Raw genomic sequence first — 26,317 nt, 5'->3', positions numbered from 1 at the left:
TTGACCAACAGGTCGTCAACACCTACCATGGGCTCTATATTCAAATCAAGTGTCGCGACGTCCGACGAGATATCTTGGCCTGGTTCCTTTATCGAAGCGGCGAGCTGTTGATGAATCGCCGCCATAGTTGGGGCTGCCTCTGCCGGGTCGACGTAACCCGTCGACTTGTCCGCCGGGGGGAGGGAAAGATTAGGACAGCCAACCTCTTCTCTAGAATGTAGGGCTGTCCCTTGGCGGCGTTCTTCCCGAATCCGCCGACCCAAGCCCTCAGGGTTGCCAGAGCGGTATCTCTAACGGCGGGAGCCTGGAAGAGAGGGCGTTCATTAGTTTTAAGTTTAAACTTAAGATTAAAACTTAAGTAATATAATAGGCTTAGTCTAAACACATAGGGGATGTACCATCCAATATAAAAAGAGCTTAAGCTTAAAATAAAAGATTAAAATTAAACTTAAGATCTAAAACATTTATTGGAATTACCGAACGGAGTTGGGAATACTTACCCCGTCTAAGAACTGACTCACGAGATCGTAACATATGGTGCAGGTTTCGTGGAACCAGACCTGCAGATTCCCGTGCGGAGTCGCGCATGGAGCGCGGGACCTGCAGACTTCATGTCCACAGGGGTCCTGGAGCATGGCGTTGCATCCTGGATGCTCACAGTTGGTGGTCTGTAAGTGAAAAGATACATGAGTACCCTAAAAGACATCACTTACAGGCTAATAGGCTAATAGAACTCCGCTGCATGCCGGAGCGCGAAAAAATTTTGGGCATAACCCCTCCCTTACCGCCTGAATAGGCTATAACCCCGGAAAGGTCCGGTGTGACAACGTGGGTAAGGGAGGGACTCGGCTTAAGCTAGCTTAAATTAAACTTATGATAGCTTAAAATAAACACAAAAACACTTAAGCCTAATAGCACTAAGTACCGGAATAATTCCGGTGCGCGGCGGTGTTCGTGTCGCGATATCAGCGAGACGGGATGGTTAGAAAAGACCAACTGTACGCCTGATGTCCGCCCGCAAGGGTGAACTAGCAACCTTCCACGTGATTGACGGAGCTCCGGTAAGATAAAAAGCACCAACAATCCGGGAAGGAGCGAGAGGGCGAAACAGACTCGAGCAAACAACGGGGCAACGGAGTAACAACGGAGGGGGAAGGCCAATCCCCCTACCTAGTCACCCCAGCGCACCATGAAGCAAGAGAACGGTCAAGTCCAGTCCTGGGTCTGTCCAGCCTCCCTTACTCCCTCCGCCTAGGGAGAGAGGGAGACAGGCACGGGTATGTGGAGCGAGCGAGGACAGACCTCCCTCCCCCCGGCTCTATGGTAGAGCGGGAGGAGGGTAGGGTGACTGGACGGGCGCCTGGCTGCTTCGCGATCACATGGTGACCACGGAGCGGTAACATAAGAAAACACATCAAAAAACATAGCCTAGGTTAAAGCAACCAACTAATCAGTGAGATGCTATAGAGAAGCAACCGAACTGATGAGAGGAAGCAATAAACTGGTGGGGACCATGAAATACAGGACCTAGGCTACGTAATATGCCAGACGCCGTAGGCTAACCTAAAATACATAATTACTAAAATTAAATTAAAATAAAGTAAGAAAGTAAATCAGTAGGAGAAAAAATCCAGGAGTGTACGACTAACCCGAAAGAAAGTCTACCACTCAAAGCTAGCCGGGGCCGATACTAAGAGCTGTGGCTAGGGTCTGGATGGAAGATGCCTACGCAAGGTAAAGAAGACATGCATGCATGACATAAACCAAGTAGGCTGGACCCCTAACATAATATAGATAACTAGCAATAGAGCGTAAAGTAACAAGGGAAGGTTCTAGGTATGGAAGACCAAGAACGAACCCGCCACGAGGCAGAACAATGCCGCCATGCTTCCGACCAAGAGCCAGTATTTATACCTAAAAAACGGCAAATACTGACTCAAAGCTGGAAAAAACCAAATAGAAACATTAACGGATTACTTAACTTAGCTGCTGCGATGGCTGAACGCTCCATATCTAGTAAAATCCTTGTAAGGGGCACAAAAAACACAAGAGCAAAAAAGGTACGTGTGTACACAGTGCGCTAACTTAAAAGGATGGCCACCAGAGGCGCAGCAGTCGGCAGCATGGGATGGAGTAGTAGTAGTTGCTGCCCACTCTGTGGGTCGGCTCCCCTCTTGTGGGGGTTTTGTAGTAGGAGATTTCTATTGGTAAGTGGTTCGTGGTAGTGGTCTCACTCGCCCTAGTGTTCATACCGACACCCTCTTGGAGGGTGAGCGAGTCAGTAGTACTGACCTTTTCTTTATTTTATTTATTCTCTGGTATGTGTTAGTGCATTTACCTTAGAAATAATGGATTAAAGGGATATTTCGCGCAGCGACACGAACTGAGCCCAGAAATAAGGTTTCACAATAGGTTTTAAAAAAGGATGATCGATATTCTACCCTGAACTATTCAAGTATAAATGATTATAGGACCTCTACAAAATCTTGTAGAGGTCCTATAATCATTTATACTTGAATAGTTCAGGGTAGAATATCGATCATCCTTTTTTAAAACCGATTGTGAAACCTTATTTATAAGTAAAGTTTGACATTACTTATAAGTAAAGTTAATGGAAATCTAGAAAGCAACAAACGCTATGATTTTGAAGCTCCGGCCCCTTTCTAGAGTTGCCTGGTGTGGCATTATTGAACAATATTTGTCCGAAGATTTTAAAAAATTGTATCTTAACTCTCCTTGCCGAGTGTACATGTAATCAATCTTGTGATATGTGAGAAAACTTTAATGAAAAATAAATATTATGTTATCATAAATGTTATTACCACTGTAAGTACACTACTAATGAAATTTCTTAAAGGTTACCTAAAGATAAGATTGCTGTCAGTGCAACCGCAACTCGATGTTTACATTTTCTCAGCTGTGATCGCATAGATAAATATTTCTTTCATTGATTTCGAACTATTCCTCAAATAGGTGATTTGTTATGAAGATATGCCAATAATATATATGGTAAAATGGTTTTATTACCTTTATTATCATTTTATTTCATAAAGTGAATCTTTGTGTGTGTTGGTGGTTAGGCTATAGCACCAAGGCCGAGGCTAGCCTACAGATACGCATCTTAGAATTCAAGGTTTGATCTTTAGTATTACAGTATAAGATGACCCCCAATTTTTAGGGGGGAATTTTAGAATTTAAAGGTCGTCTTATACATGGAAATATACAGTACTTGCATTTTCTTTAATCTTTGTAAAGTACATGAAGCTGGAGATTTAGTGCCAATGAGTAAGGATACCATTATGTATGGCCAAGCCTCTGCTTATGTTCCCTCTGTTTTGCTAGTTTTAAATTATGAAGGATAGTGCAGAAGTTTATTCAAGAACTTTTCAGATGTCTGCAAACAGGAATGTCACTGTTCAGCAATACATTGTAATCTAGAAATTTGTCTGTTTTTCTTTTATAAGTCTTTTTGTGTCCTAATTCTCAGCATAACACAATCAAAATGTTAATGCAAATAAAGCACTGTTATGCATTTTAAATATTTCTTTGTAAATAATCCTCCTTTTCTCTGTATTTAGTGTGGCATGCAGATTGTCTTTGCCTCAGACCTGAACCGTGCTATTGACTTGATATTTGGTCTTCTACATCAAGATGTTGTTGGATGTACTCTTAGTTTATTGGTTCATACACTACCCATGTATATGACTGGCCCAAATTCTGGTAAGCTGTAGTCTTAGTTATGTATTAACTAGGAATATGGTTATTGTATATTAATTCAAAAAGTGTCTCTTAACTGTGCTTACTTGCAATTTTGTTTTCATATTGAATTTTGAGTGTAATTTTTAATCTTATAACAGGGATATCAGATGGGGGTTTTCATTGTAGATGATATACTGCTAATGTTCCTCTTCATTTGCTGACTTTGTTGTTGAGGACTATTTTTTTATATTACAACCCATTGTATACAAATACCCTAGTGTCATTGTGACAAAATCACCTGAACATAACAAAAGACTATAAAGTCGAGAAAGTAGACATCAGTCGTCACTGTGCATGCCTGGGAGAATCCTCAGGTTTTAACTTTTACCACTGTCACCCTACATTTGCCTACAGTGACAAACACTTCATCCTTAGGCCAACACTCATTCAATTTTATGTACTTTTCATTTTCCTTGTTTTTAATTAATATCATATGTGACATTTTTTTTGTACTGAATTAATTGGTGTATTTGCCATTTGGTGTGGTTTACATAGAACTCCAAAAATCAATGACAACTGAAAGTCAGCGATAATAGCGCTGATCCCCAGTTGTTGGCGCCAATCCTCAGTTATGTATTGGCACAAACGACCGAGGATTGGCACCAAAAATTAGGTTATTGTCGTCACTAGACAAGCGCCATAAAACTGGATCGTTGATAATTGAGGACTGGGGACTGTCTGTATTAGGTTTGAAATAACTGCATTCCGTAATACTTTTGGTAAAGTACAAGGTTAGTCTAGCTGATCAGAAATTGATTGCTAATCAACTAGACTACCCTTATATTTTACCAAACCAAGCTGTGGTTCTTCAAACCATGAATTGCCATCACATTCAGAATTACATTTCCTAAGTGGAAGAATTACCTTTATAAACCTTATTTCAATAAATATGTACTAGTATATATTACTTTATTTTTATTTTATAAGTAAAATTTGTAATGTCTAGTATGTTTCAATAAATAAATTTTCCATCTGAATCCTACAAGTTAGTGATCTAGTGAATCTTTTATAACAATATTGATTTCCTTATCACAGCATTAAGTGCCTAAACATGTGTAATAGATCTTAGGAATCTGATATGATCAACAGTGTATTAAAATGTTTTATTTTTGTTTCTGCTGTTGATTTGTAAAAAAATGTACTGTAGAGAGGTTTATTGTTAAGATATGCAGACATGAAATTTATGTCAGCTATGTATTCATGTTTTAAGCAATGGTAAATGTAAGTACGTATTTGATTAGAGATAAATAAGAATTTGAGTTTATGTAATGAGTTTATTTTCTCATAAACTGATAATGATAGTAGGCATATTTATTTACCCATTGCATATAATGGACCTGAATGTAGAACTGTCAGATGAGTGTGATTTAAGCACTTCTTATGGTAACAAGTTAGTATCAAGTGAGTCAAACAGCTTGTGCTAATCATCATCATAAAAATCATTTTGTGAATGAATACTAATAATTTTGCAGACGACTTGGCATGTGAACCTAGGACTCATGCCCTTGCACGCTTGACTGTAATGATGATCATCTCAGCTTGGTTAGTGGTTCAGCAACCATCTGTGAAATCAGAGGTAAGTTATTGCTATTTTCAGTTTAAATGAACCCTATGTAATACCTTGTTTGTCATTATTGTTATATACTTTTTTTTTTATTATCGAAGAATCCCTTATTGAAGTATGGCATGTACTTCTGCTGATGTAATGTTGCTTAGCACTGCAGATAATATTTAAGACTTCCAGACTTAAATTGATCAGATCAGGACATAAATAATCAAACTAACAGTTCTAGTGACTGAGTTTGTGAAAGTTAGTTACTTAACCCTTAAACGCCGAAGCGGTGAAAAAAAAATGTCTCCTGTGTGCCGGAGACGTTTCAGAGTGAGCGCGGAAGCGGCAAAAATATTTTTTTCAGAAAATCACAGCGCGCTTAGTTTTCAAGATTAAGAGTTCATTTTTGGCTCCTTTTTTTGTCATTGCCTGAAGTTTAGTATGCAACCATCAGAAATGAAAAAAATTATCATTATCATATATAAATAATGCGATATATGATAGCGCAAAAACGAAATTTCATATATAATTGTATATAAATCGCGCTGAGCGCAAAACGGTTAAAGGTAACAAGTTACTTTTTTTTTTCGTTGTAATGTACACTAAATTGCAATCATTTTGGTATATAACACATTGTAAAACAATAAAAGCAACACAGAGAAAATATTATCACAAAATAATGCATGAATTCGTAACGCGCGGACGTAAACAAATAATTTTTTCAAAAATTCACCATAAATCTGAATATTGTCCTAGAAACTTCCAATTTCTTTCAAAATGAAGAAAAATGATTGAATATTACTATACTGTAAGAATATTAGCTTACAAATGCAGTTTTCGATCATATCTGACGAGTTAAAGTTGACCGAATGTCGAATTTTTTATATATATATTTTTTATATGCAATTATTTCGGAAATAAGAAAAGCTACAACTTTCAAATATTTTTCGTTTTATTCTACATGAAATTGCGCACATTTTCATATATAAAACTCTATGAAATGCCTAATATGAAATGGAGCAAATATTCCGAGAATGGGACTTACGCATTTCGGAGATTTGTGGCGGAGAATCCGTGCGCGGAGGGAAGGAAAGTTTTTTTTTAAAAATTCACCATAAATTTAAATATTTTGCTAGAGACTTCGAATTTGTTTCATGATGAAGATAAATAACTGAATATTACTAGACTGTAAGAGTTTTATCTTACAATTGCGTTTTTCGACCATTTCGGTAGAGTCAAATTTGACCGAACGTGTTTTTTTTCTATTTATCGTGATTTATATGCAAATATTTCAAAAATGAGAAAAGCTACAACCTTCAACTATTTTTTGTTGTATTATACATGAAATTGCGCACATTTTCATATATAAAACTTTATGTAACGGCTAATTTAAAATGGTGCAAACATTACCACAATCGCACATATGATTTTTTCGGAAGAGTTACCGCGCGGACGTAAAGAAAATGTTATTTTTTTCATAAATTCACCATAAATCGAAATATTGTGCTAGAGACTTCCAATCTGTTGCAAAATGAAGGTAAATGCTTGAATATTACTAGAATATAAGCGTTTTAGCTTACAATTGCGTTTTTCGACCATTTCGGTAGAGTCAAAGTTGACTGAAGGTTGAAAATTTGTCACTTATCATTTTTTATATGAAAATATTTCAAAATTGATAAAAGCTACAACCATGGGTTGTTTTTAGTTGTATTGTGCATGAAATTGCGCACATTTTCATATATAAAACTTTATGTAACGGCTAATTTAAAATGGTGCAAACATTACCACAATCGCATGTATGATTTTTTTCGGAAGAGTTACCGCGCGGACGTAAGGAAAAAGTTTTTTCATAAATTCACCATAAATCGAAATATTGTGCTAGAGACTTCCAATTAGTTGCAAAATTAAGGTAAATGATTGAATATTACTTGAATATAAGATTTTTAGCTTACAATTGCGTTTTTCGACCATTTCGGTAGAGTCAAAGTTGACCGAAGGTTGAAATTTTGGCACTTATCGTTATTTATATGAAAATATCTCAAAACTGATGAAAGCTACAATCATGAGTATTTTTTTTGCTGTATTCTACATAAAAATGCACACATTTTCATATATAATACTACATGTAACAGCTAATTTAAAATGGTAAAAAAATTATGTCAAAGTGACGGAATAATTTCCGAGATGTGTCACAGATACTTTTAAGTGCGGCAAGAAAGAAATTCGTGCTTGCGCGCCTGCGTAATGATTGTAAACAAAACAACACATTGATCCGTGAACTCCCAGCATCCCCCAAGGCGCGTGATTCAAGAGTTTTCGGCTGGTAGGCCTAAAAGTATTTTTCCGCGAATTTTTAAAAAAACTTTTGTATGTCGACGTAAAATACGTCCAGTCAGCACCCGAGAGACAAAAAATGTCGACGTAAAATACGTCCAGTCGGCGTTTAAGGGTTAATGTAATAAACTTTCCCTCTGTGATGCATTGTAATAAGTTTAAGAAAGGAGTCCACAGTTTTAGATTTGCTTCCTTGGATTTCTTGTTATGAGAATCGGAACACTTTTTTTAAAGCACTTAGAATCAGGGAGCCCAAAGTTTTCAAGCACATGAGAATAGGTACACAATGGATCTTTAAGGGGTGTGTGACTGACATCTGAAATTTGATTAATTTATTTGCATTTTTTATTTCTAAAAAATTTCACTTTTTCTACCTACCTAAAAAATTTAACTTTTTCTATATGCCTATTTTTTTTACTCTTCCTTGCACTGGTATACAGTTTCTGTTATTCAATAAAAAAGGAAACAAATGAATTATTCTTCATTGTGTGTACACTTTGCTAGCTATACTGAAATAATAATAATTATATACGGAATTTCTTTCAGGCTGTTTAATGATTATTCATTTGATATAGTGTTACGATAGGCCTTAGTTATTTATGACTTTTAAATATCTTTACATTGAATGTGGTATATAAGATCAAAATTAATTTTGGAAGTGTTCATTGAAAACATTCTATAATTTCAATGACAGGCGGGAGCTACTGTGAATTTAGCAAATGGGGGACTTTCTTGCCCAAGAAAACGTACATACCATGACCGGGAACTGGAGGAAATGGAAACTAATCTCCAATTGCATTCGGGAGAACTTGCAATACCACGTGGAACTCCAGGGTTAAGTAGAGATGGCACTTCTCTCTTGGTTGCTGTGGAATCACTTCTGAAACTAATGACTCAGGTAAGATGGATCAGTGAAATGCAGTTTCAGTAGGAATTATTTTCTGTGCGAGTTATAGAATATAACCTTCCTGAGATTACTTAACCCTTAAACGCCTAAGCGGTATATTAAAAATCGTCTCCTGTATGCCTGGGGGGTCTCAGAGCGAGCGCGGAAGCGGAAAAAATATATATATTTTTAAATCACAGTGCGCTTAGTTTTCAAGTTTAAAAGTTAATTTTTGGCTCCTTTTTTTGTCATTGCCTGAAGTTTAGCATGCAACCATCAGAAATGAAAAAAATTATCATTATCATATATAAATAATGCGATATATGATAACGCAAAAACAAAATTTCATATATATTTGTATTCAAATCGCGCTGTGAGCAAAACTGTTAAAGCTAACAAGTTAATTTTTTTTCATTGTATTGTACACTAAATTGCGATCATTTTGGTATATAACACATTGTAAAACGATCAAAGCAACACAGAGAAAATATTATCACAAAATGATGCATGAATTCATAACGCGCGGACGTAAAAAAATGTTTTTTCAAAAATTCACCATAAATCTAAATATTGTTCTAGACACTTCCAATTTGTTTCAAAATGAAGATAAATGATTGAAGATTACTATACTGTAAGATTTTTAGCTTACAATTGCAGTTTTTGACCATTTCGGACGAGTTAAAGTTGACCGAATGTCGATTTTTTTTTATATGCAAATATTTTGAAAATGAGAAAAGCTACAACCTTCAATTATTATTTTTTGTATTCTACATGAAATTGCACACATTTTCATATATAAAACTCTATGAAACACCTAATATGAAACGGAGCAAATGTTCCGAGAATGCGACGTACGCATTTCGGAGATTTGCGGCAGAGAATCCGCGCGCGGAGGGAAGGAAAGTTTTTTTTAAATTCACCATAAATCGAAATATTGTGCTAGAGACTTCAAATTTGTTTCAAAATGAAGATAAATGACTGAATATTACTAGACTATAAGATTTTTAGCTTACAATTGCGTTTTTTGACCATTTCGGTAGAGTCAAAGTTGACCGAACGTGTTTTTTTTCTATTTATCGTGATTTATATGCAAATATTTAGAAAATGAGAAAAGCTACAACCTACAATTATTTTTAGTTGTATTCTACATAAAATTGCGCACATTTTCATATATAAAACTTTATGTAACGGCTAATTGAAAATGGTGCAAACATTACGACAATCCGACAATCGCATGTATGATTTTTTCGGAAGAGTTACCACGCGGACGTAAGGAAATTTTTTTTTTTTTTTTTCATAAATTCACCATAAATCAAAATATTGTGCTAGAGACTTCCAATTTGTTGCAAAATTAAGGTAAATGATTGAGTATTACTAGAATATAAGATTTTTAGCTTACAATTGCGTTTTTCGACCATTTCGGTAGAGTTAAAGTTGACCGAAGGTTGAAATTTTGGCACATCGTTATTTATATGAAAATATTTCAAAACTGATAAAAGCTACAATCATGAGTATTTTTTTGCTGTATTCTACAAAATTGCGCACATTTTCATACATAATACTCCATGTAACGGCTAATTAAAAATGGTGCAAAAATTATGTCAAAGTGACGAAATAATTTCTGAGATGTGTCACTGATACTTTTTAGTGCAATAAGAAAGAAATTCGCGCTTGCGCGCCTGCATAACAATTGTAAACAAAACAACACCTTGATCCGTGAACTCCCAGCATCCTCCAAGGTGTGTGATTCAAAAGTTTTTGGCTGGGAGGCCTATAAGTATTTTTCCGCGAATTTTAAAAATAACTTTTCTATGTCGACGTAAATTATGTCCAGTTGGCACCCGACAGACAATTTATCTCGACATAAAATAGTCCAATAGGCGTTTAAGGGTTAATATGATCATTGATGACAACTTATTTTTATATAAACTATAATTGAAGTTATGATGAAATGATTTGCACAAGAGCCCATTGTATTTTTGATAAAAGAATAGCCAGGTTTATGACGTAGGGACTACAGAATCCAGCTTTGTATAATTCATGCTAATGTATGTTATTCTTGATCATGCTAATGTACGTTATTCTTGAGATTATCCTTTTGTCATCTGTAGTGAGAATCAGGTGATTATTTTTCTGTGCTTCATGTGACAAAAGAATTTTTATATACATTTAGTAGGGGTTTATGTTTTACATTCAAGTGATCTTATTGAATTATTATTATATCTATTAATCTTCCTTAATATTCATATAGCTAAGAGTTTCAAGCTGCTAGCTTGCTTAGCAGAGAGAAAAAAGAAAAGAAAAGAGGGGTTGTACCTATCTCATCTTCCAGAATAAGTATCTACAAATTGTTTCTTCTTGCAACTAAAGGCAATGAAGCTGTCGGTAGTGCCAAGACCCCCTATGGTCTTGGTAGTTTTCAATCAGTTGAAATTTTGCGAATGTAAACAATATCAAATACAAATGGCATACAATGGCAATGTTTATATATTCTGTAATACAATAATGATGATAATACATGCAAGATACTGTAATTGGATGCAATAAGCAAAACCTTTATGTAAATCATCCTTATTATAAACAGTTGTACTGTTTAACATTTGCAAACCTGTATGTATTTATTTTCTTAGATTAGTGAAGGAAAAAGGCCTTCATGTAAGCATTTTAAGAGTTGTTGGCTGGTTTAGAAGTCTCAGTAAGCAGATTCAGTCTCTGGGAAGACAATAACAATCTTATGAGACAGTACAACAATCCTCACGTACCTCATGAAGCAGAGAAGGAACAAGTTCTCATCATAGTCCAAGAACATACTTTTGATGCCTTAGTTTGTTTAGACCACAACAAGATTTGGTAGGTGAGTGGCACAGAAGGGGCCTGACTTTACAGATGGAATGGTCTCTGCATTCTCAAGTATTTCAAGACTTGAAGGAACTAGGGCTTGCATGAGCCAGAACAAAAGACTGGTCTATTGCTCTCCCTGCCATGACCCTAATGTTCGAACTGAAACGAGGAAATTGCTTTCCTCTCCTTTTGTTTTAAAAATAATTGTACTACTAAGTTTAGGGGAGTATGTGGGTGCACATGGTCCTTTGCAACATTTTAGAACTTGGTATAAGATCACTGTCCTCTCTTGACTTTAAAGCAAATCCTTCTATTATGGAACCTCCTACTGGAAAGATGAGGTTGGCTGAATATCAGGTACAACCCTTTTTTCATTTTTCTAATTATGTACTCAGTGAGCCAGCATCTGGAAACTTCTAGCTTTATGAATATTAGGTAAATACTATAGAAATAACTAATTTTAATAGGAAAATTTTTATTTTTTTCCTTGTAGGTAAGCCGTGCCGGTGTGGTAAGCCCTGTGTCTCAGCTTGTTGTAAATATTTTACACGAGTTAATTGGTGCTCCTTATAGTCATACACTTCTCACTTTGACTCCACCAGCACTACTCCCAAATTTAGTGCCACTCTTGTCAAACGCAGATGCTTTTACCTATGCTCAACTTCTTGCAATAACATCTCCCAAGGCTTCTGTCCTTCCTGATGTGACAAAGGATTTTGCGGGTGACCTAATCGGAGCACAGACTCCAGCTCAGGCTGCAGGTGCAAGGCGAGCAGCAGCTAAATTGCTGTGTGTACAGCGAAATTTGGCTCTTTCTACTGCATCATCATCTGAGTGTTAATTCTTACAACTTGTGTTCAATGATTTTAATAATACTTTTTATAGTATTTCATTGACGGATTGTGAAAACAAGCATTATTTTTATTTGTGAAAACTACTGTATATTTGAGCCAGTATTATTAGAAATTAAGTTTTTATACATTATTTTTTATTAGTTTGTGAATAAAACTACTTTATGGCTTGAATTTTCAACTGACATCTTAAAATAAGAAAACTAGAGCACAATCTGTGACTAAGATAAGGTCTACAGACCAAAGATATTTATAAATATGGAGGCAAAACCAGACATCAACCCAGTTTCCTTTCTTTCCCAGGCCTGGAGGGATTGAAATATAACAAGGAAGGAAGATGCCAGGCTTTGAAATATTTAAGACTATAAGTTAGGGTAAATATAAGTAACAAGAGCATCCTAAAAAAACTAAGTGAAAAAATAATTGGACTAGAAAGTAAAACCAATTAAAAGAGATAGTGTCATTTTTTGGATCTTTTTATTATTATGAAATTTTTTCTTAGATTATAATAATTACACTCCAGACTGCCTAAGGTGCATTTGCACCACTAAATGTTACTTTATTTTATTAATGAAACAAGGATAACAATATTTCATCTTTATTAGCAAACAAAGGCCTAATGATCCCATCAAGCTCGTCGTATACTCTTGGCCATTTTCTTGTATGATTTTGCAATTTTGGTCAATGGGAATCTGAGCTTAAATGAGAAGTTTTCTCCAACATATGATGCTCCAATAGCTCTCATAAGAAGATGAAGCCTGTAAAGTACAAAAAAAAAAATTATCAAAGCGAACATTCAGACTATTTTCATATAGAAGACTGAAAACTTAAAAAGAATTAACAACTATCAATAAATCCCAGAGATATCCTTTTTCATTTTATATTATATGCTAAAGATATTCATATTTCCCATACAAATAAGCAACCACATGCACCAAGTTCAATTTTTGACACCGATATCAAAATTACTAGAGTCATAAGTCTCAAACTAAAATACTGAATTCAGTAGTTTTAATAGTGAATTTCAGCATTTTTAGTTTCTTTCTATTTAACAGATATTTAATTCATCGAAAAGCAACATCCTACGCTTTCCTCTGATAGGACTGGTCTTAGATAAGATCTGCAACTCAAACAATACAGCAAATTTGGTGGATATTCTAAAAGCCCTTCCTTTTGAGTGCCTCAGTAGCATTGTCAGTATGGTCCAGCTCTCAAAAGAAATGGTTCTTGGAGAGGGACTGAAGCCCATTGAGAAGCTAGATAAATTGATATCTAACCACTCAGAACCTGAGAGACGTACAATGATATATGGGATAACCATTGTATAGGGAACCAAAAAGAAACTTTGACTGTCCAATAACAAACCAAGACACCAGGGTTTGTATTACTCCCAACTCCTCCTAGCCAAGGAGTGGAGCATATGCTACCAAATAGCGGGTAAGATATTTGTATATTGCACGACCACACTACCAATATGACTACCTTACTCACCTGTATCAGACCAGTCCAGCAAATGATGTGTCTGTTCATTAAACTGCCCGAAGGAAGAAGGAAAGGTACAAGAGAAAGAAGGAGACCAGCCAACTCACTCATTCTCTCATCCACACAATCATCTTAGGTAAGATACAAAGGTGCCCTGTTAAGGGCAACTATGAGTTACACAACCTGTTGGGAAGCCACTACAGGATCCAGGGAAAATGTGTCCATAGATCTGTGGGCAACATCCTTAAGATAGGAGGTGAACGTGGACTGGCGTAACCAAGTACCAGCACTCAGCACTCTGTACAGCCAAGTTCTTTTTGAAAGCCAAAGAGGGACCAATACCTCTAACATCATGCGCTCTAGCCTGCACAGACGTGGTGGTGGAATCATCAAGAGTCAAGTATGCCTGTCTGATGGCTTCCCATATCCAAAAAGAGATAGCATTCTTAGACACCTCTTTCTTTGTACGGCCTGTGCTAACAAAAAGTCTGCGGCAGCCTGGTCTAAGGTGCCAAGTCCTTTTAAGATAGCAACTCAGGGCCCAGACAGGGCACAACAAAAGCTCTTGAGCATCACCACCCACAAAGTCAGTCAGTGATGGAATGGAAAACGAAGTGAACCTGTCATCATGCACAGAGGGATTTTGGGTCTTGGCCACAAATTCCGGGACAAATTCGAAGGACATCGACCCCCAACCCCTGGTGTGCTTCACCTCATAGCTCAGACCGTGGAGCTCTCCTACCCTCTTGGAAGATGCCAAAGCCAAAAGGAAAACTGTCTTGAGTGTCAGGTTCCTGTCAGATGAGCGACGCCAGGGCTCATATGGAATCTTAGTGAAGCTCTTCAGAATCAAGGAAACATCCCACGTTGGAGGCTTGAGCTCTCTAGGAGAACTCGACTGCTCAAACCCCTTAACTAGCAAGGAAAGTTCCCAAGAAGAGGAGATGTCAATACCCTTAAGGCGTAACACCAAACTCAGTGCCGCCCTGTAGCCTCTAATAGCAGAACCGGACAAATGTTTCTCGTCTCTGAGGAAGGTTAAAGTGTCTGCTATTCACTGAATAGAGGTCGCGAGTGGAGAAAAACCCTGTTTACGACACCAATCACAGTAGATCGCCCATTTGCCTTGGTAAACTGCGGAGGTCAACTTTCTAAGACTGCTGGACATGTGCCCAGCTGTTCTCTGAGAAAAGCCTCTCGCTCGGAGGAGATACTCGATAGCCTCAAACCGTGAAGAGACAGGGATTCTATTGACTGGTGGAACCTTTCCGCATGGGGCTGACAGAAGATGTCGCCAAGGGGGAATCTCCCTCGGAAGCTCTGACAACAACGACAGCAGATCTGGAAACCATTCTGCCTCAGGCCACAGAGGGGCTACCAGTCATCCTGAGACCCTGTGAACTCATCAGCCTGTTCAGAACCAGACAGATCAAACAAAACAGAAGGAAGGCATACACCTCCAGGTTGTCCCAGGAATGTTGGAATGCATCCTCTGCCAATGCTAAAGGATCTGGAACCACTGAGCAGAACACCTCCACCTTCCTGTTGAAGCATGTCGCAAAAAGGTCCAGCAGGGGTCTCCCCCAAATCTGGAAAAGCTTGTCTGCCACCACTTGATAAAGGGACCACTCTGTGCCTAGGATCTGATCCCCGCAACTGAGTTTGTCTGCGACCACGTTCCGTTTCCCTGGGATATACCTGGCTGATAGCTCTACCGAATTGCTGACCACCCACTGGTGAAGCTCGATGGTCAAGGCGTGAAGTTGATGTGTGATGTGGAACCAGGCCTCCCTGTTTGTTCACATAGGCTACCACCGTGGTGTTGTCCAACATGAGAACGACAGTGACCCTCTACCTTCCACCGAAACTCCTTCAGACCCAGGAAAGCCGCCTTCAACGCCAAGACGTTGATATGTTGCTGCTTGTCTTCCAAACTCCAAATGCCTGAAGCGATGAGGCCGCCTAAATGAGCACCCCAACCTGCGAGGGAGGCGACCGAGAACAGAAGGAAGTCCGGTGGGAGAGAATGCAGAGGGACACCCTTCAACAGATTCTGGTTGTCCAACCACCAACGAAGGTCTTCTCTCACTTCGAGACAGAGGAACAATAAACAGGGGAGAGTCCCCCGCCGGAGACCAGAATCCTCCCAGTCTCCATTGCAGAGACCGAAGATGAAGATGCCCATGAGGGACCAGCTTCTCCAGGGAAGACAATACTCCCAGAAGAACCTGCCACTGATGAGCTGACTGATGTCGTGACTTTGACAGGAAGTTGCACGCTACCGCCCGCAACTTCTCCAATCTCTGATCCGATGGGAAAATTTTTGCCACTGTTGTATCGATAACCATGCCCAGGTAGAGAATCCTTTGAGTGGGTACGAGGTTCGACTTTTCCTGGTTGACTAATATGCCCAGGTCCAGATAGAACCAAAGTAGACAATCCCTGTCCTGCAGCAGTTTCTCCCTGGAAACTGGCTAGACTAACCAATCGTCGAGGTACCTCAGCAAACAGATCCCCTGAGCATAGGCCCAACTTAACACGAGAGAGAAGACCCTTGTGAACACTTGAGGGGCCGTCATCAGCACGAAGCACAAGACTTTGAACTCGAAGATCTTGTCCGCAAGAGAGAAGCTAAGGAACTTCCTGGACGTGGGATGAACAGGGATTTGGAAGTATGCGTCCCTTAAGTCTATCGACAGCATGAAGTCACCTTTCCTCATAACTACCAACTGCTGCTGGACAGGGGGAGGAGGAGGAGCCAGACGTCTCCGAGGACGAGACTCCAACTTAGACACGGCCTGGTGCAGTCTATCGCATTTTCAAGTTCTGTCCGAGGAAAAAAAAATTGCAACTCCAACAGATCTCCTATCCTAAATGCCAGTAAGGACTCTGTGTCAAGCGATCTTCCCACCCTAGACAAAGCCGCGTCCCTTCTAATCAGAAGATTAGCCCATAATTTGGCACTGAGGTGAGCCAAATATGAAAATGCCTTGCCCCCGGACTGCAACAGACTGGCAAGCGAGGAGGCACTCACCAACCTTTCCGGGGACCTGTCGGAAGCTATCTTGGCAATAACCACAGACCAGAGGTCCAGCCAAGAAACCGTCTGCAACATGGAGGCTGCCGTAGATTCCAATGCTGAGGCATCTTGTGGAGACAAGGATGGAGCCACCAACCTCACCCGTTCCAAAGTCAAACCCAGCTTCAGGCGAATGACGTCTGGGTTAAGATGGTGTGACAACAAAAATGCAGAGCTCGTAGCATAGTACGTCCTATGTCTCGTGAAAGGGGGGGGGGGGGGGGGGGGTTAGTAGTTTGGTAGATCCCCTAGAGCGAAGCGACCCGTCCCGGTCCAAAACAGAGGCGTTAACCTTCTGCAAGACCGACTGAACGTGCCCCGACGAAGGAAGCTGAAGAGATGATTTGGGGTCCTGAGTAGCTCCCACCAAGGCTTCCAAGCAAGAAGGAGTGTAAGACAACCGAGCCTGAGTCCTACTTTCCAAATTGTTAAACCTACGAATGAGATCAACAACTTCTGAAAAGGAAGACAGAAACTCTTGCGTGTCTCCCTCCTCCTGCTCCGGCAATGGAGACCGATGACGAGAAGGATGTGCAGACTCTTCTATGGCGCCTTCTGTACCAAAATTAATGGAAGGGTTAGCAGCCAAAGTCCGAAACCCCAACTAACCTGTCTAGGCTGGGTCCAGAGTCTGCCTCCGAGACAAACCCACTATAACACTAATAACATCACTTACCTCAACAGATGACTCCACGTCCATGAATGGTACGGGCGTGGCGAACGTCGTACGTGAGATGGGGGGAAACTCGAACACTCGAGATCGAAGGAGAATCCCTTAGAGTCGAACTCTTGGAAGCACCAGTGAGAGAGGCAGGCAAACACTCCAGCTGCACCAACTCCGTGCTCACTACCTTCGACCTCTTGACAAGCGCCTTGAGATCTTTACGGCGACGAATAGGCCTTGGAAAAGAAGCAATAACATCACGTGCACGGGCAGGGGAGGTTGCAACACGCTCGCGATGTGCATTGGGGGAGGGGGGGTCACACGCTCGAGATTTGAGGCAGAGGACGAAGCATCGCCTGCAGAACGCACACCACTAACACTGCCCGAATCAACAGCACTCTTGGGAACACGTCCGCGTTGTTCCTCCTCCAAAGGTGAAGGAAGGGCAAAGTCCTTAGCCTTCCAATGCTTGATACGCCGATGAGGCGAAGAGGGAGAGGAAGACAGCACTAGTTCTTATGCGCACTCTTCTCAGGAGGCGGGGACGAAGCAACACGTTTCCTACTAGTCCTCCCAACCGATAAGGCAGCCAACTTCACATCCAATACAGAGTCCAACTTCAGGCCTGGCATATGACCTCAGACTGATGTGCCAGAGAAGGCTCTGATGACAAGGAAGGGAGATGTAGTGAACTGGGCGGCAGTGATGACGTCATGGAGACAACTGGGAGAGACGTCATCGATGTGAGTGACGTCACAAGCGGCGGTGACATCACAGCTTCCACTTGGTGCGAGGGGGGGAAAGACGCCATTGGCGGAGGAATACACAAAGATGGACCCGTGACGCCATCAACGGGGCTGACACCACAGCGTCAGTCAGACTCGAAGCGGTGGCAGACACTGGCGGAGCAATACAAGATGGCCAACTGCTGCTACCCACAAAGATGAGGCCGGGAGGAGGGGGGATGGCCTGGCCAGACCAGGAAAGGGGGGTGCGAGCCTCCACAAAATGTGCTAGCAACCCCTCCAAGGACGCGGTACCCCCTAGCCCAAGCGTCTTCCAAATCACCGCCATTTTGGACGCCTCAAACTCTGTAAGAGAAGAGATTGATGAAAAAACCTCACCCTTCTCAAGAACCAAATAAACTCCCGAGGAAGAAGAGGCTACATTACAAACATTACCCTGGTGGCCTCCCGATACTTCCATCGACGAATCAATGGAAGAAAAGGAAGGAGATGCAGGGACAAGACTACTATGAGGGTTGACTGCTGCGGGAGACGAAACATCGGGAATAGGCGCAAAACCTTCCCAAGTAGGAAGAGTTGAAACCCTCCGATGTTCTCTCTTGCCATAAAACGACCTCCACTGCTCCTTAGGTCATGCCTGGCATTCCGTAATAGTACAAAAATTAGAACGACACCTACTGCATGTGATGTGAGGGTCGGTCGATGCCGAAGCCAAAAAACAAGAACATGAAAAAAGAGGAACTCCGGGGCACATACACTGACGCTGAGAAGGAGCAGAAGAAGCCATAATACCAGGCAAACACACACACACACTTAAAGAAACGAAACGGGCAATGACCCGGAAAAAGGCCAAGAGAGGTTAACACAACTCTCGCCCAGGCGGTCAAAAGAGAGACTGGCATAGCGTCTTCGTCCTTGACCACTCCTAACCCGAGCTACGCATGCATTGCTAAACATCACAAGATTCCTTGCTTTCATCTGCTTTTTAACCGGGTCCAGCTAGGCGCTAGAAATGATCCTATTGTTAAGACCAAAGGTTTGTTCGCGTATGAACAAAACACATACAAACAAACAAACAAAAGCCCTTCCAAACTGGGAGTAGCTACTTCACCAGCCCCACTTCCATCAATTCCACCAAAACTGGGCTTCCTTAAACTATATGCCTGGAGTCCTATCAAGTGATGCCTAATTAGGAAGGCTTTACAGTCAAAGTAGCTGAGGTCATCAATAATTCACATAAAATGTCCACTTCACAGCTAAACCAGTTAAACTGATGAGTATTCTGTGGTTGGTGTAGTAGAAGAATAAAACGATTTTTTTGGAAAAAAAAAAAAAAAAAAAAAAAATAGTGAAAAAAGTGAATAAGTAATAAAATATAAATAGCAGAACACAACCTATATCTTGAGTTACCATGAAAAACCAATTAGTAATCTAATAAATGTAATGACCTGATATTTTATTTACAAGATTTTGAACTGGTTTTTAACAATTTGAATATTTGGTATAATATGCAGTTTAACAATTATACAATGAAAGTTTACATTACAAGTGAACTTACCTCTTTATATCAATGTGTAGTGATTCCACAAGTATATTGGCAGCAACCTCAAACTTTAAACCAATAAGAGCCAAGACAAGGATCAGGCATAGTATACGATCTTTATCCTCTGCAGACATAGTTCTTCAGGGTGATGAAATGACAAAAAAAGGTGTTTTAAAACAATGACCATCTACACTAAATGGCTTAAAGTATCAACTATCTTAAATTTCTCTAACAGGTAAAAACAGTACAGGCAGTCCTCGGGTTACGACGGGGGTTCCGTTCTTGAGACGCGTTGTAAGCCGAAAATCGTCGTAAGCTGGAACATCGTCAAAAATGCTAAGAAAACCTTACTTTTGATGCTTTGGGTGCATTAACAACTATGTAAACTGCATTCTTATTGCATTTCTCATAAAAAAAACTTCAAATATTGATTATTTTGTATTTTTGGTGTCATATTTCATCTGCCAGATCAGCATTGTAGGTGTCGTAACCCTGGAAATAATGTCTGATGAATATAATTGAGAAGCGCCTTAACCTCGGAACGTCGTAATTTGAACCCGTCGTAACCCGGGGACTGCCTGTACTTTAATCTAAAAGTGTAGTATAACTGTGCTATGCTTGACTTCTCATTACAGGTCAACCATCACTAGTCCAGCATCACTGGAACCTCCAAGGTGCCGGATTTGTGATTTTGCTGGATTACCGGGTGGTTAGGTTAGAATACATTAACCAAATGGTTAACTTTCTCATCCTATCTTTAAAATACAAGTAACAAGTTAACTTTCTCATCCTATCTTTAAAATACAAGTAACAAGTTGGTTGATAAGGGGAAAAAAAGTAAAGTGAAATTTGAATGAAACAAAATAAAAGGTAGGGTGAGGTGGGTGAATACCGACCGAATGCTCTGGTATGAAAACTATATTTCAAATTCTGCACCGAAACTCACCACCAACACAGCAACCATCTCGGTGAACAACAGGAAAGCAACAGGTTTATGCCATCACAACATCTGTTTATCAAGTTAGAAAATTGATTTTTTTGACCAATGTTGTAATTTTTCACGTTTATATAGTGTCAAGTCCGTGAATATAGTGTGATTTTTTCTAGTTAAGTTTCATTACGATATTTAGCCATATTGACATGATATCAAGTGAAATGAAGTGTGTCCTTTCGAAGTGGCTGCCACAGCATTTTTGTGAGAAAAAAAACCTGGTGCGGGGGACTACCAACCGTAAACACCAGTTGGTGTTTCGCCATGTTTTCGGAGTACCGACCATTTCCCAAAAATTTTTAAAGTGCAAAATATGACACTTATTCTCTTGGTTGAGAATTTATGAGTATACCATAAGCGGGCCATGTTGTGCAGTTTGTTTTGGGCACAGTGTGCACTCTCTCAGGTACAAAATGGATTTTTTAGGCAATTTTTTCCACTAATAGGTCGGTATTCACCCACCTCACCAACAGGTAGGCATAGTTATGACAGGGTTAGGCTCTTGCATGCGTATCAAAAGACAAATTTTGATGTAAATTGGTTTGCAATTCAGTCTACATGTATATGTATATAGGCTACCCCATAGCCTAACCTTTCAACTACAGTATATTTCTATACAGTACCTTTTTACCAGTCTTTACAATAATATTTAAATTCATTTGTTTTACAACAAAGTCAGTAAATTTGCCTATTTACATAGTTTTGTTCTCTTATCATGATTCATGCTTAGCAAGAGCAAGTATTGCAACATTCATATTGTGCTCTAGACTTAACTCTTAGTAAGTTGTTTTTAAAAAATGTATTTAAAAGGCATTAGTATCAATCTTGTTTTATTGTGATCATTGATTTCCCATTTTGCCTTGTAATATCATGGAAACCTTATGTAACTTAACCTCATACTTAAATCTACATGTGGCGTTTCGACAAGTATGATATCCTATGCAAAGAAAAAGAAAGCTAATTGGTGGCTTAACTTTTTTTTTAAGCCTTAACTGGTATCATACTTATATAATTCTGTATATGGACACAGCCATCCGGCGCCATTTGCATTCTGGTAATGTTTACATTCTTAAAATCATCAGCTAATTGCATTCACCAGCATTTCACAGCCATTTGTTGCTAAATGAAACACATTTCAGAGATTCATTTTTTACGTAAATTATCAAAGCGGGGTTTTAAAATGCAACTTACTTTATTTATAAATTTAGTAAATTAAATGAAGTCAGGGCATGATTTCACCAATATCAGAGTGTTGCTTTTCCCTCTTCAAATTCATTTTGTGGTCTACGCATTATTAGTTTCTTCAGCCACAGGCATAATTTCTTACAACTTTCCTCTCCATTTTTCTATTTTTATTTTTATTTATTGAAGTCACAAATACTCTGCTTGCCTCTAAATCATAACATAATGCATCAAAGGCTCACATTATCCATTCATCCCGACACAATAAAAAATACAGCATGGACTTCATTAAAGTACAGTCTGATTTTATCACAAGAGATATACTAATGGAAAGTCAAGAGCACAGCTAAAACACCTCTGAAATACATGTCAACTGAATAATAAATGACTTGTAAAGCAATATGGAAGGAATGGAGATTTCTTTTGCCTGATGAATAAATCACACCTAACTCATGAGTGCTATGCTTGGTATACTGCCTAATTAAAATAAGACATTACAATTTTTTAATGCTTACCTTCCTTTACCCTTGCCCTTTGTATACTGGTTAAGAATGTGTTGTTTGACTTCATGTGGACAGCCTTCTAGAACCATTCGATTCCATAAATCCCGATTCTTTAACCGACAGAGCCTAACAAGATACTCAACGTAAAGAGCAAGGCAGACGAGTCTAACTTGGTTTTCTTCATCAGCTTCAAGTTTAGCAACTGACAGCATCACTCGAGTCAACAATGAATATCTGTCACGTGAAATGATCTGTTTACAAATACGCACTGTATAAAAAAAGTAGCTAGAAAGTATAAAATTTTCAAAACAAAACATTATCAATACACCTGCATCTTCTGACATTCAGCATGCCAAAACCAAGGTACTGGTTACATAACAGAACTATTATGTCATATAAGAATTGCAAAACTACTATAACACATAATGGTTGTCAATCTAAATTTGATTTTATATTCTACTAAAATGGGGTTGGAGGTGGGACCCTGACCACAAAAATGGAAGGTCTAGATCTTTGCTAACTTAAATATAAGATATGTATGGCCAACTACCCAAGGACACAATCACAAAACATACCATTGTTCCGATACGTAATACAAACCATCGGTCCTTTTACAATAGGAAGGTAACTAGTGGCAGCTGGAACAGTCGTAAGCTTCGAACAAGGGAGTTCGGTAGTTAACTGCTTGTCCGACAGTGCGCGGGCCGTGCGACTGGGAGGTGAAGAATCACTTTTGCTTTTGGCCGTGTGTGTGGAGGACGTGTTCGCCATCGCTCTCTGCCCGCTTCATCGTCGTATGCTTTGGTTTTGTTGTGAATATTCTTCAGCTTGGTTTGTCAGTGTTTGAAAGTGAAATTGTAAGTATGTACTGTCTTTTCCCTTTTTTTATTGTGTATTGATTAATGGATCACTGGTCAATGGAGCTATCCCCCCCCATCAACCGTAGTGTGTGCCCGGGGGTGGAGGGCCGCAAGTATGGGGATTTCCCCTCCTTTCCGGAAATTGATCCGCATGTCCTTTGCGCTCGGTGCCAAGGGCGTGAATGCTCTCGGACCGAGCAGTGCAATGTCTGTGTTAATTGGTCGGAGGTGCAGTGGGTACTGTACGAGGGTAGGAAGAAGCGTAGACCTGCCAAGGAGTTGTCGAAAAGCTCTCCAGCGACTCCTCTGGTTACTTGACACTTCGTCTTCTTTCCTGCCCCCGGCTCAGCTCCCACGTATGGCACCTTCCCCTCGGGGGAGGGGGGGGGGGGGGGTTGTGAGAGTGTGTTTAGAGGTCCTTCTCTTCGACCGATCCATCGAGCGTAGAGGAGGGCGCTCGTTACCCCAACGTGCAATTGTATTCGGGGTCTTCCATTCGCTCGGGGTGGGGCTCGCCCCTTCTCCCCCCCCCCCCCCCCCCCCGCACAAAGGGGAACCCCTCTTATTCACCCGACTGTTGCTTCCTCAGGTGCTTCTGCTGCGGGGGACGACCTTGGCCAGGTGTGGGTGTCGCTGGGACTTCAGGGCACGCCGAGCGTCCAGGGGCTGCTCCAGCATCTGGCGGGGGCTGCGCCGGTCACCCATGGAGCCGTAACCACCACTACCACCACGATCTCGACTCCAGGGTACGCCGCCCACCTCACCTGGTTTACACCCCTCACGTGATGTCTGTGACGCCTACGGCCGCCGTGCAGGGCCCGATCGCTGCCGTGTCGAGGAGAGGTGTGCCTCCACCTCCCGGGTTCTTCGTGCTGCCAGCCCCGGACGTCCGTTGCCCGAAGATCTCGTCCCTTGACCTGCTGCCGGTACCCAGGATGTCGCTGGCTGCTGCCCCGTCTCCTGGAGTACCTACCCTGTCTGCCGTACCTGCCGCTCCTGCTGTTCCTGCACCTACCGACGTCGTTCCAGCCCGTGGTGTTGCTGCCCCAGACGCTGGTCCTTCCGGACAGGTGCAGCCGGGCCCTGTTGCTTCGGCAACACCAGCCCTGGGCTCCATCCTGGATGGAGGACTTGACGTCTGTCCTGAGGGAGCTGACGAAGAAGAAGAGGAGGAGGAAGGTGTCGTCGTCGCCTGCCGCCGCCTCTTCCCCTTCGACTTCCAAGGCTTCCAAGCCAAGGAAGAAGAAGGCTGCCTCCTCCCCAACTAAGAAGGCTCCTTCGGGAACTTCTAAGGGCCCGTCCCACTCTGGTGGGACAGGGAGTCCTTCCGTTGGTCTTCCTGCTCCTTCGGGAGCAGGGCCCGTCTCTCCTTCCGCAAGGAAGAAGAAGACGGGGACCAGAGGGGTACCGGCTAACACCGGTACTTCCTCGCCTGGTGCTAGGGGCGCTGCCGCTGCACCAGGTTCTGGCTCGGCCTCTTGTTCGCGAGAGGTACTGAGTGTACGGTCGCCCACGGGCAGCCAAGGTCCAGACGCCCGAGTTCGCTCGGCGCCAGGACCAAGGCACGGAGCAGAAGGCTGGGAAGAGCCGCTCAGGTGACTCTCGCTAGGCCAGCGGCCGCTCTCACAGCGACCAGCTGGTTACCAGGGTTGACGTGACGGTCCTGGACCGGCCACAGGCTGAGGCTGGGAAGAGGTCCCCTCGATCGCAGGAACCAGCCCTGGCTGGTCCCAGCGGTTCGATGCGCCATGAGAACATGCACCGGTCCCACCGCGACAGTGGTCTCTGCAGGTCCCCTGACCGCCGCTCCCACAGGGACCGGACGGATAGGGGTAACGGCAGCAGCTCCTCTGATTCAAGGGACCGGGGCCGCTGTTCTCGGTCCAGCCGCTCGCCCCAGGGGAGCGGCGCAACCAGGCCTGCAGCTTGATTGCCACCGCGGGTTGGCGATCGCCTGCAGCCCCAAGCACACCGGTTCTGCCGGTGAGCGAGGGGGGAGCGTCAGGTCTGCCTCTCCTGTACCTTCAACTTCCTCGGATTGCACCGGGAAGAGCGAGGCTACAAGGAGTGATCGCGCCCCTCACGATCCCACCACGATGCCATACGTGCCAGGCACGGTCTTAGGATCGTCCAGGTCATATGCGCAAGTGGCAGGAGGAGACCGAGAGAGGTCTGTCGCCATTCCTCCTTCTGAAGGAGGAGGATCTCGGGAGTCGTTCTTGTTGGAGGGGCTTGACGGTCCTACTCCTCTAGATGCAGTCACTCCTGAGATCCAGAGGAACTTTGCAGAGGTCACTGCACTGATTCGTCAGCACAACGACCTCGGGGAAGGATCACCGCTCCCACCTTCTGAGCCCACGTCCCGGCTCGAGTCATTCTGGGGGCCCAAAAAGGAACCCAGACCGACGGTGGGTCTGCTGCGATCGGAGCTGGCCGACTCTGTGCTAGACCAGGTGGACTCACTCGTCTCCGGACAGGAGGGTTCGCTCAGGTCTGGCAGGTCGTCTAAGCTACTTCCTCCTCCTCTACTGCGACAGAGAAGGTTCTACGAGCCATCAGAGGATCCGATGCCGCCCAAACAGGTTAACCCGGAGCTAGCCAGGCTAACTCCGGGAGTGTCTCTGCAGCAGCTCCTGTCGGAGAACCTTTGGTTTTCGCAGCAGGAAGCACTAGCCCTGGAATCCACCGCCATGGCAGCTTTCCAGGCAGTCTCCTGGCTGGACCTGTGGTCGCTCACAATGTCCAAGGTCACAGCCACCTCCGGGAATATTCCTCCTGAAGGGGACTCTGCTTTCAGGAGACTTTGCCAGTCTGGAGGTAGGGCCACTTCCTACCTCGCCCACCAGACAGCAAACCTGTGGGCCAACCTGGTACTTAGGCGTAGGGACGCAGTCCTTACCCGAGTGTCCAGGGCGGCTGGGCGTGAGGCGGCATTAGGACTACGCAACGGACCTGTACGGAGTTCCTCCTCTCTCTTCCCAGGAGAGATGGTGGACGCTGCGGTGGAGAGACGGGGCACTGATGACAGTGACCGTCTGGTACAC

General features: G+C 41.9%; 2 protein-coding genes across 2 annotated transcripts in view; one reads left to right on the top strand and one right to left on the bottom strand.

Annotated features, from left to right (window-relative positions):
• LOC135210320 (mediator of RNA polymerase II transcription subunit 24-like) overlaps window positions 1-12,674 on the top strand; it is a 132,244-nt gene extending 119,570 nt beyond the window's left edge. The window contains 4 exon segments of the mRNA XM_064243201.1: window positions 3,579-3,720; window positions 5,232-5,335; window positions 8,340-8,543; window positions 11,866-12,674. Coding sequence (XP_064099271.1) covers window positions 3,579-3,720; window positions 5,232-5,335; window positions 8,340-8,543; window positions 11,866-12,213 — 798 coding nt within the window. The 3' untranslated portion in view covers window positions 12,214-12,674.
• A 131-nt stretch (window positions 12,675-12,805) lies between these two features.
• Window positions 12,806-26,317, bottom strand: part of LOC135210441 (DNA-directed RNA polymerase I subunit RPA49-like) — a gene marked incomplete at its 5' end in the record, with an annotated part of 81,833 nt that continues 68,321 nt past the window's right edge. The window contains 3 exons of the mRNA XM_064243338.1: window positions 12,806-12,981; window positions 19,753-19,875; window positions 22,426-22,647. Of these exons, the coding sequence (XP_064099408.1) occupies window positions 12,852-12,981; window positions 19,753-19,875; window positions 22,426-22,647 (475 nt within the window). The remainder of the gene's footprint in view (window positions 12,982-19,752; window positions 19,876-22,425; window positions 22,648-26,317) is intronic.

The sequence above is a fragment of the Macrobrachium nipponense genome, chromosome 39 (genome assembly GCF_015104395.2).
Source record: "Macrobrachium nipponense isolate FS-2020 chromosome 39, ASM1510439v2, whole genome shotgun sequence".
Lineage (NCBI taxonomy): Eukaryota > Metazoa > Arthropoda > Malacostraca > Decapoda > Palaemonidae > Macrobrachium > Macrobrachium nipponense.
This window is presented reverse-complemented; position numbering and strand designations above follow the sequence as displayed.